This window comes from Thunnus maccoyii, chromosome 1 (assembly GCF_910596095.1).
Source record: "Thunnus maccoyii chromosome 1, fThuMac1.1, whole genome shotgun sequence".
NCBI lineage: Eukaryota > Metazoa > Chordata > Actinopteri > Scombriformes > Scombridae > Thunnus > Thunnus maccoyii.
This window is the reverse complement of record NC_056533.1, coordinates 25168947-25180838: the sequence shown is the minus strand read 5'-3', so window position 1 is coordinate 25180838 and position 11892 is coordinate 25168947. Positions and strand designations below refer to the sequence as shown.

Below are 11892 nucleotides of genomic sequence, written 5' to 3'. Positions count from 1 at the left end.
GCAAACATACCATGAGGTCCAGCTGGACTTGTGGCAGGCACTGGGTCATCTGTCTTCATCTCGCTTTCCATCAGTTTCTGTCTCTGTCTTTGATTCTGTCACAATTTTCTCATTCGGTTCTTCTCCATCTCACTGTCTTCTGTCTCTCATTTCCTGATCTCTTACTGTAATTTTGTTGTCCTCCATCTCTCCTTCCAGTCTTTTTGCCTTCCATCTCTCTCCATCTTTTCCTCCTGTCTAGTCTTCAGCATTTTGAGATGCCCATTTTGGATTGGCATTATGATAGAACATGAAAAACATGTTCTATCATAATGCCAATCCAGCTGCTCTGACCTGCAGTATTCAACATGTGAAAGGATCTCCTGGTTAAGATCAAGTTATGTTTAATATTGTAGGAGAATGTTATTAATAAGCTATAAATTAAAACCTTTATGCATCTATTAACAATCTCTGTGATTAAGAAGCACAAAAACTTGCTATTCTTTTAGAAAAAAATGTGAAACATTTATATGTTTTATCAACTATTTTCTAATCACTAGTTGTGTGATTTTTAATTTTGTCCCCAACTTATATTTTGACTATAGAGCTGCTATATATGTGCAGAAGTCTGTCTGTCATTCTCCTGTTCTGCAATAAGTTGTTTGAAAAATAGAGTAAGATACAGTAAAATCAATAAATAGCAATGATCTTGATCTTAGCTAAAATACACAGTCTGTTTGTGTGCACACTCATATTTATTTGCTAATCAAATAAAAATAATTGATCTGCACAGACACTGCTGTTATTGCTATAGTATTCAGCAGAGCTTTACCAAAACAAATTCCTTGTGAATGATTAGATAATGAGTAAACATTTTATTTCAAATGTATCTAAATTCAGTTTGTTTAACACTACAACAGCACACTTGCAGCTCTTCGATATTGATTAAGATCCAGGCCCACACTTCACACACTTGCAAATCACCTTGTGTAATAAACTAAAGTTACTATTAAGTTAAAATTAGGGGCTCTGTTGTAGAAAAACTGAACTTTTGGGTAGCACTCTGATTATTGAAAAAATCCATTATCTTCATTACTGACTTTGTTGCTTTACAAAGAGAACGTCTGACTTCCATCCCCACAGGAACCATTATTTTCTGTACAAAATTTGAGCTAAGGAGATGTCAGCCACATGGGTGACCTGATGAAGGTGCACAAAGTTTAGAAGAGCCCACTGAAGAGGATCTACACATTCTTCGATAGGGCTATAAGGACCTTGTTTGGAGAGAAAATGTGAATAAAAGAATGCTGATTATTACTTTATTTATTTTACCTACTAAATAATTACAATGCAACTTTAATTTTTTTACTGATGTCAATAAAATGCAAATTCACTTTAATTCCTTCCTGTGAGTGCTTTGGGGACACCAATAATTGTTTGATTGATTCAATAAATAACATGGATGCAGGAACAGTAGTTAAAAGATAAAGCAGCTCCTAACCTTCCAAATACAAAAAAAAACAACATGACCTTATGACGTATATAAAACTTTCTTGATAGATAAAGGGACCTTTTCTCAATTTGTCTCATCCAGATAGCAGACAGAAACACAACTTTGCAGAAGCAAACAAGTAAATTGGCCTCAATCATCATTAAGCAACATTACAGACACACATTCTTGGGCATTTTTTACAATATTGGCTCATTAGTTTATTCATGCATTAAGTATAAACACTCCATCATGTGAACTTAAGGGCCAAATAAAGTCATTCAATGAGCACCATTGGTAAATAATTGACTGTGATGATGGTCCATGTTACTTCTTGTTCTTCTACTATCCCCCCCACCCCCAGCCCCAGGCTAGATCCTGGCTACTAATTACCTTGAACACAGTCTTGCTACTGCTGATCTGTGAGAGTGAGTTTAAACATTTGCTTGAATGGCACCTCCCTCAAAAACACAATGTAGATACAAAGGTACAAAGTTCATATATTGCAACTTCAATAATGGTGGAGAATGGTGCTTTTTGGTAGGAAAAACAAATTGCAGACTATATTTCATGTAAATGTCCACTTGTACTCCTTTCAACAACCTGCTGGGTGCCATTTGTCCAGCTATTTATTTTCAATTATTTTTACTGCATATGTAAAATGTTGGTTATTACAAATCTGGTAAGAACCCCTTCAAATGAAAAAAAAACAAATAAATCAAACTTATTTCGAATTTTATTTCATTCAGCAAATGTCAAATGTCAAAATTTTGAATGCATTACAAAAACATTCAAACCACCCATAAATTACATTTTTAATGTCCTTTCACATCAATGACATAAAACAATCATAAGTGAGGTGTGATTCTTCATGTGTGCATCTGGTTGTATGGCCACAATATATGTTTATCCCTGCCATAGGTCAGTATTAGCAAAATCCAAGTCGGTCTAAATAAGGACCGGCATTACACAAAGCTGCCATAACTCACCAAGTGGGAGACACCAGGGCCTCTGTCAGGCATTACATGTTGGACTGTGCATTTATTTTTCTTACAACTGCAACTGCAGAAGTTTGTGCATCACGCTGAAACCTTCCTGCATAGTAAAGAGACTGGAGCAGGAAATGTGACGCTTTAACCGAGGTGTAGTTTAATCTCAGAATGAAGATTAGAAAAACAAAGATGCACAGTTTGTTTGAAATATTGAATTCATTGGGTCTTTGTTTGGGCTGCTAGAGTTTGATAAACCCCAAGTGAGAGATGGTTGTAAAGACAGGTTTTGGGCAAACATGCTAAAAATAATAACCACCCTGATGGGGACAAATATCTCAGTCTCTTAAGCTGTAAAGGATCTGAGACTTTCATGCTACCCGTCACGACCTAACAGAGCACTTTAGATAAATGCAGCACTAATCCAATCCCACCTCCAGTTCGTTGTTGGAAAGGATCCGTGACCACAAGAACTGGATATCCACCAGCAAAAGGCTGGATCAGCGGAGGATCAATCGGGATCAGCTGAGGCCCTGGATCTGCAGACGGCAGGGTGGCATAGTACCAGTGTGCAAACAGCAACAGACTGCTCTGTATATCTAGGCAGTTAGATATTTAATTGGGGAGCAGCAGAGGATTAAAGGTAATAACGCCTTACAAGACCTTGCTGCTAGTTGTACGGTAGCACCTTTTTTTCTCAACACTTGTTTTCCTTAAATAGCTATGCAAGTATAAATCCAACCTTTAAATCTTCATAAAGCTTATAATTATATATACCCAATGAGCATCATAAGTGTTAGTATTCTAATATTACTTTGTAACATCCCTTTTATTTTTCCCTAAATCATTCCTCCCACTGTCATTAAAACTTCTGACCAGTGAAGATAAACATGCATCTTAATGTTCTGGCAGTGATGAGAATTACTCTTTGAACTTTTTCCTTCTGTAAAGAAGTAAAGAATCAGAAAGCTAACATGAGGTAAAAGTACACTCATATTTATGCATTCACTCTGTTGTCTAAAAGCGATTTCGTTATCTATGACATCAGATCTCTTGGGGTCGCATTAATTGGAGGAACGCACTTTTCTGCCATTCAGGGGCTGAGGAGGCCTGAAGTTGTTTTCCATGCGTGTCCTCTGGTCCTCTTCCTCCCCAGTGAACAAGAGCAGTCTGAACTTGCCCAGCTGCATTGGGAGAGAGACAGAGAGTAAATTCCTCATTATATCCTTGCAAAGAAATTGAAACTACTGCTATTGTATGCACAACCTTTGTTTTAAACTAGACACCGTAAGCCCATTAAAGGATAAGGCTGGCGATATTCTGTGTTTGTTTAACAAATCCCATTAAAAGACCAAAACCGACAACGCATCAGTCTGTCTCTCAATTCTTTTAGTTCTTAGCAAACTTTACTCAAACAGGAGTAAATAGCGCATTTGTTGGGGCCTTTTTTTAGCTGCAGATTTGGTTCACGAGTCAGCATTTATGACAGCAGGATGGTGCAAGTGGGATGGACTAAGAATAAACTACAGTGCCCATGTTCTTCATGATGAAGGAACAAGTGCATCAGTGTGGCTCATTGATGTGAATTTCATAGTTTTTGGACAACAATGGAGGTCTATCATATAGATTCCTCACGGAAGAATTAGCCTTATCAGGCTTTTGGATACACAGGCAACAGGATCAATTCATTGTTGGTTTTGGTCTTTTCATTAGATTTGTTGATAATAAGAAAAATATTGCATGTTACCACTTACCCTTTAACGCATGCCACTCCCAGGCGTAAAAACTACCCAAACATCCACTCTCTTTTTAGTATTTCCCTTTAGCTCTATGTCTACCATTATGTGGGGGAAATGAAAAACACAATAATGCCCTGTTATCCAAGGGCTTTCCCCTGCTGGGTCTCCATGAAAGCATTTCTCAATCAAAGCCCTGTACCCATCCAGTCATCCATCCATCAGGATAATCAGCTGGAGGGGATCAAAGGCTTGAGGCCTGGAGTCATAGGTTGTGAGGCCAGTTGCCTAGCTTACATCCTAACCCCTAGCTATGGGTTTACAGACAGAATGTTCAGGACTACATCCAAGGTGCCGCCGTCATTAAAACTCCCTACTAGTCCTCCCAGAGTTAAAAATGGGGAAGTAAACTAGAAAAGATCAACACAGTGAGAGAGTGTAATCCAGAGGCTGGCAGCAGTTGCCATAGGGCCAGCTCACAGGGGGACCTGGAAGGCATGTGCTGCAGTCATCCAGTTAGCAAGCTTAACTTGTCAGCAACTTGGTGTTATCAGACCTAAACTTTCTGATTAAATTCAGTACTAAGAGGGGTGGATAAAAACAAGTCAACCCTAAAATACTGCATGCCCCATGAATGACGCTGGCCCTTGTTTTGGCATCTAAGTATAGCATTACACACTAGCCAAACAGTATATTTGTGGAAGTCCGACAGCGGGCAAACCCCAACCCCACCACTACTAAGACTTGGCATACAGATCCAGTGATGCTGAACTTTGTAGTGTAGCCCTCGTCATGCTGGCCGGGAAACACTGATTCCATAACTGACTGATCCAACTGTAGAATCCCTCATAAATTCCCATAAACTCCACTGACTTACAGATAAAACATGGCCTTCTGACTGCCAACTATAATTGTGTGCAACTCTGTCATTTCTATGAAAAAAGTAATTTCAGTCAGTCAGAAAAAACATTTTAAGAAAAGTTAACACTTAGGATAAGAAAAATATCAGTGCAGACCAATATGTTAAAGCAATCAGTAATAATCACGAAAATCAAATGCCAGTTTTGTCTAAAAATCCTCTTGCTGGTACACATATTATTTCAGATATCTATTTGAATTATGATTTTTCTTCTGTAACAGCCAGAATTTAATCATTATGAATTTGTAGTTTTTTCTTGCACATCCTTGGTACTTTAAATTGCTTCTTTTTAAGCAGTGCCAGCAGATCCCCCAGTTATAGTCAGGGAAAATGTAGATCTTGTGCCAGGAGGGGTAGCTCAGGCCTGGCCTGCAGCCAGGATAGCTGGATTGGGGTTATTGGCTGTGACACCTGACCTGGAATAAAAGAATATCTATATCTAACATTACAGGGTTTTGGTGGTCAATATTCTTGTCTCACATACTGTAAATGCACAGCACCAGTATTAAATTAGAAACTAATGATAGGACAAAAGTCAACTTCCTCTTTTTCTTTCAACAATCAAAATATAAAGTTAATGTTTCTTTTAGGCATCATTCAAATAATTGATCAAGACCCAGGTAAACTTATCTCTAATTTAGGATGAGCACTGTCAATATCTGATTTGATAAATCTGGATTATTTTGTGGTCAAAATTACACTCACCTGTTTTTCAGACACTATAATTGGCTCCTTCAGGACGATCCAGGTGACGCTCTCATGGAGGGGTGGCGTGGTCAGCGATCCAAGGTAGGTCCAGTAGTGGAGGCTGCTGGGTAGGAGGCACTTGGGGTTGAAACCTTTGAAATCTGTGACACTGCCCTGTAATAGAAACAAAAAGACAAAAACATTTATATATGACCGCAATGAGGCTGAGAACAAGTCAAAAAACACATGAACACTGCATGTAAAATCATACTGTAGTACTCACCTTAAACTTCACCATGTACAGAGCGTCTGTTATCATGTGGAGCCATCTGTGGTCGTCACCTGACTGACATAACAGACAGATTGTTTTTGAATTTGATCACATGACTTTTGAAGGGAATCCAGATCGAATCTTTTCATATAACACTATTCTGACTTTGCTTCAGGTCACGTTGCCATGACTTAATGCAGACCATTCAAACAACTGTTATGCTGTTACACTAATACTAAATGGAAAGGAAAAGGGGGCATAAGGATAGAAAATGGGATAGCACTCAAGAGAAACATCTTACTTCTAAAAAGATGCCAAGGACAGCGAGGCCATCGGGAGCTGCAGCCGCTTCCCCAAATGTGTCGTGCTTGACAGCGTTCCAGTGTACTAAATGAAGCTAGAGGGGGTAAATAGGAGGAAAGAAAGACAGAAAGGAACTGAATGGGAATAAAAAAAAAGGCTTTTATAGTTAAATAAATTAACTCAAGTCATGCATTCTACACCTGTGTGGGACAATCATGTGCAAATATTTTCCAAATAAGTATATCTACGTCATGTTAGCAGGCATATAATGCATGTTAAGATGGAAATGACAAACCAGTTATGCTTAATTACCTATAGAAACGTATAATAGTCTCTTCACTGATTACATGGTGGACATTATTATTTTAGACAATGATATAAGAGAAGAAACCTCACACATAGACATAAGAATTGATTTTGTAGAAAATCACATTAAATATACCTTACCAAATACCATTAGCCAAAAATTGGGTATCCTGTAATTCTGTATCTATTGGTAATCAGACACTGACACTATAGTATTCAGACCCCAAACACTGACCTCAGATGCATAGCTATTCCCTTCAACAGTGTGCTCAGAGCCATGGCAGCCCTTTCCGCCCCAGTGGAAGTGAAACTGTTTCAGTCTGTAGGGGTTGTCGAGAGGGCCTCCCTGGATCACTGTAGAAGATGAGAGGAGTAGTTAAAAAAATAAAAAAAAAAAATTTTTAAAAAAAAGGCTCAGCATCCTCACACAAGCACACATCCACATTCCCACTCTCTGTCGGTGGGTGTTTCCAGCAACGAGCTGCACAGAGCATCCTGTGTGTGGTATCATCCAGACAGCTTGGTACCACTGCAGGATTCACACACACACACACACACACACACAGCACAGAATGAGTCAACCCAGTAACACCCAGCAGACTTCATTTAATTTCTCACTCAATGCTGAGACATGAACACAAACAGACAGCCTGCTTCACCAACAAATCTATCATTAGCGTTCTCTGGCACATGCTTCAGGTAGAGACACAAATAGCCAATCCTATGCAAATATAGCTATTTAGCTTGATTTAACCTCCTATTCAGGTCCACTGGATAATAAGGTCATCAATAAATAGAATTAATGGCGCTCTCATGTCGTTTAACTGTGCGTGTCATAATGACATGCCCATTGTCAGGACAGCGCAGACTGTTTTCCAAGCCTGTGGCCTGTACTGCTGGGTATAGACTGCTGGGTATGGACCACTCTAATCTGATTGTTATTCATTGTGATTCCGCTGACATCCTCTTGACAAACAGGCCACACCAGTCCAAGTCAAGTCAGCCAGGCAGAAATGACACAAGGGGCAAAACACTTCTTAAAATGGAGACAGCCAGAGGAAAGAAAATCTGTTATCTACATAGATGTTTAGTAACAGATATATAAGATTATTTGGACATTTTAGACTATTTATTTACCATCAGTTAAATGATAAATAGATAACCATTTATAACAACTTATGCGCTAAATCAGGTATTTAAAAAGGTAATTATGATGTTGTAAATCTTGGCCTTGGTATGGTAATGCTAACATTAAGGGCTGCCTTAAGTATTGTCTTAATTACTTACAATTATAACCTCCCTTAACTCCTTTCTTGTTTGTTATTCTAACATTCAAAGCTAGATCTGATATATGCTTATCAGTTTGGATTTCTTGAATTGTGTGCATCTGTCTTTATAGAAACTTTTCTTTGTGTTACTTTATCTTTGGTTTTTTAACCAAAAAGTGAAATATGTTCTGTAGAAGCAGCGTGCATATATACGTGTGTAAACCCAGACCCAGCCACACAAGACAGATTGACAACAGCAGGTTTAAGCGATTTGCACACCTCATTTGAACTATTGATGAAAAATGCTGAGGAAGTGCATTTCTTTTCCTACAGGTCTCCTCTTCCATAAATTATTTTCAGTGATAGCTACTTGTCTGTGAGATAGCCAAACAGCCCCACATTTCTGAGATTATCATTCATGGTAATGACAGGGTGGATAACATGGATCCACCCAATGATAAAAGCAAATAGGTTCATAATAAGCATTGAAATCACCTCAGGTTATTATATCTCTTGTCCAGCAGACAGATACTCATACAGTTAACTGCTGGCTGCACTTTCTTCCAGCATAATCAGGGGTTTATTTGCAACCTTTGATTATGGTTATTTATGCGCATGGTTTGCACTTTCTAAAAATCAAGGTAATCTCACCTTTGAAGCATATTTTCACATAAAGTAAACCTTTAGCACAGATTTCCACTGCATACAGCTGACAGAAGATATCAGAGCTAAGATTATCCCCGAACTGTGACCTCTGTCAATTACTGTTTCGCAAGGCACTCAATAATCTTTTAATACTGTCATAGAGGTCATATCGTATCAATGCACATAGTCCATGCCAAGACTTTATTCTCCTGTCACGTTTCTGTTTATTTTTCAGTTTCACCACATCCACATGTAAGTGCGAATACTGTGCAGATCTAAAACTGTTACATCTCTGAACAAACTGACAGATTGTGATTTTAAAAGCTGATGTTTAAAGTAAATACAAATAAAGACCGCCTTCTTCTTACCTGAACGGTCATCAGAGTCATCAAAGTCCACCACTACAGAGTGTCCATTGTTGGTGATGTTCATGGAGGTACAGTGATCATAGTTGAGGACAATCGGGTCCAGGTTGGGGTCATGTGAAGCCTGTTGAGGGACGATGTCAATGGGAGACTGCCGGTTCCCCTCGGCAACGGGGAAGTTTTTGTGCCATACAGACGGACCTAATTATGTAAGACGACAACAAGCAACCAAAACAATATCATTTAGGACTTAAGTGTTCATAATACACTCACACTGCTGCACTCATGCGGTCAGCTGTCATGTGTGAAGTGCAAATGTAGCTTAAAAGGAAAAAAAAGAATAAAGGTTTCACTGGCTCACCTACTTAAACATGGAATACTGATTTAGCTTTTATTCAGCATGCTCATTTTATTAAAAACTACTATAAAACATCTGTTTCTCAAAGCACTAACTTGGGCACAAAAATCAAATCTTATATCATTTGATTTGATTTGATTTGATTTGGTTGGGACAATGCAATTTAACATAGTTCCAATACAGAGCATGAAACTGATGTGCTCTACAGAGAGTTTATAGCTATTGCTAATTTTCAACTCTTGTCCCTAGTTGAGCTTTACATACAGTGTCATTAAAATATACAGCTTTCACCATCATAAAACCACAGTGCACTACAGATATGGAGTACAATGAAATACACATACTGAAAAACAATGATTGTGATGTACAGGTTGAAAGAGAAAGAAAAAAAATTAACACTACAATAAAATTAGCTAAAAATGGGTACAGCTCTGGTTTGCTTTTAGCCAGCACTTAACCTTTGTTTTAAAAGATTTTATATCTGGAATTCATTTGATTTCAGTGGGTAATGTGTTCCAGCGTTGACAGACCTTTATGGAGAAGGCTGATTGTCCAGATTTAGATCTACAATGTGGCTTTTTTACAGTTGCCATTCACCCTGCTTCTAGTTACTCTGGTACTGTCTTGTCTTTGGATATATCTGGAAAGAGGCTCGGGGGGCTAAACTGTTGATGCATTTGAAAACTAATTTGCGAAAACAAAAATGAGTAAAGCTCACAAAACTAAGTAGATTGTATTTTTTCCGTATGTGACAGTGATGCCACCGGACAGGCTTTTTGTCCTTTATTTTCAGTGCCTGATTGTATAAAGATGTGAGGTGTCTGATTGTGGATAGTGATGCTTGAGTCCATACTGTCAAACAATATGAAAAATTAGAGAAAATCATAGCTTGCATAAATAACAGAGTTGCCTGAGTATGTAGTGCCTGATGATGAGAACATAAATGCTTGATATTCTCTTCAATCTAAATCTACACAAAATCTACACTAAGCAAAATAAATAAGACGCTTCCCTTAAAGACAAATATTGAACACTGAACTAAACACTATGCCATAAAATATTTGTTTTCTTCAATACACCACTGAAGAGCCCAGGACAAATCCACTGGAAAGTCAGGTTAAGGTGACAGCAGTCATCCCTCTAAGCATGGGGTTAATCTCGCATTAACAGCTATCTTAACATCTACGTTGCTCCTCTGGACAAACCACGTAATGGCTCAGCAAGACCAAATAAAAAAACAGCCCTTTACAGTCTCTGATAACACCCTGGCTTAATTGAATGAGAAAGCGGTTTGCCTGGAGCTTGGATGCGCGAAATCTTACCGTCCTCTTTCCCATATCCCCATTGATTCCCTGTCATTGTCCCTGCTTTTGGATCCAAGTCTAATCAAGCAGTCGGCGTTGAGGTTCTCGCACTCCGGTGCGCACGTGGGGGAAGGACAAGGACATCAGCCGGTGCAGCTATTGATGAAGTTTATGTAGTGACTAAAGGGGAGGGCAATTATCCTTTTTCTTGACACGCCCCCTCACGCCCACATACACACACACACACATTCTCGCGCTCACACACGCGCCGGCGCACACAGACATGTGCACGCATCACACCTGTCTTGTTTTCATGACAGGTTTTAATTTTGTGTAATGTTGATGCATCACACCGGTTCTTTTTGGATTCTAAGCTTAATTGTGACTCTTAAACTAAGTAAGCTTACAATACAGATTTATATTGCAATATGTGCAATATTAATATATGTAATATAAGTATGATGAGGTAAATATCTCACAAAATGATCAATATGGTCAATGTAACCATGGATTTAAAAAGCTGTAGGCTACCATTTAATAGCCTTTAAATCATCATCGCCACTAACACTGTAGAAATGTGCAATGGTCCTTAAAACAATTGCTTTTATACTCCTTTTAAATCAAGGCTGAAAATTAAATGAAAATTCAACTTTTGGCTGTAATGATAAATATTAAATATTTACAGACTTTTTTGTAAAGTATTTTGTTTTCTAAATTCGTATTTGTTTGTTTATTTTTTTATTCCACATGCATTGACAAAGACAGATAGACTTTTATTCTGCTATTTTATTGCCGATGTTTTATGGGCTAAAGACTTCACCCTGTGGATGAAACCCACTATACAAATAAAGTTACATTGTCTTACAGTATCAGGCCCACCTGCGATGCTCATGGTGAAATTGTTATTTTTATACCCATGCATGTATTGAATTCTGGATGATGAGTGAATGCTGGCACGTTTATTTATACTTTTTTAAAAAATGTAAATATTAGTTAAAGAAAATATTAACATGAATAATATTAATAAAAAATATTACTATCTTAATTGCTGCTTTGGTTCCCAAAGTCCCCAGTATGTTCCCCAAGTGCCCCACTAATCCAAGAGGAATGCACCTCAAACACATGATATGCACATGAACACCTATGTATTTGGTGCAAAATAAGGAAAATCCCCTTTATATATTACTCACACAATATTTATACACCTTATGTCATATAATTTCGTCATCTATTAGCATAAAGATGGCAATATATGACGAAAGTGCGGGTATGA

The 11892-nt window shown here is 38.1% G+C and overlaps 1 protein-coding gene across 3 annotated transcripts; it reads right to left on the bottom strand.

Annotated features, from left to right (window-relative positions):
* Positions 1–2220: 2220 nt before the first annotated feature.
* ca7 (carbonic anhydrase VII) lies at positions 2221–10800 on the bottom strand. 3 transcript variants are annotated; one of them, XM_042409264.1, is made up of 8 exons: positions 10638–10799; positions 8961–9158; positions 6915–7033; positions 6372–6467; positions 6083–6145; positions 5818–5973; positions 3540–3641; positions 2221–2996 (listed from the first exon to the last, which is right to left on the bottom strand). In XM_042409264.1, the coding sequence occupies exons 1-8, from the start codon at positions 10672–10674 to the stop codon at positions 2979–2981; spliced, it is 789 nt and encodes a 262-aa protein (XP_042265198.1). In that variant the 5' UTR covers positions 10675–10799; the 3' UTR covers positions 2221–2978. The 3 variants fall into 3 exon arrangements, with proteins under 3 accessions (XP_042265198.1, XP_042265189.1, XP_042265206.1); XM_042409255.1 differs by having other exon boundaries at positions 2221–3641; positions 10638–10798; XM_042409272.1 differs by lacking the exons at positions 2221–2996; positions 3540–3641 and adding an exon at positions 5214–5528 and having other exon boundaries at positions 10638–10800.
* Positions 10801–11892: the final 1092 nt, after the last annotated feature.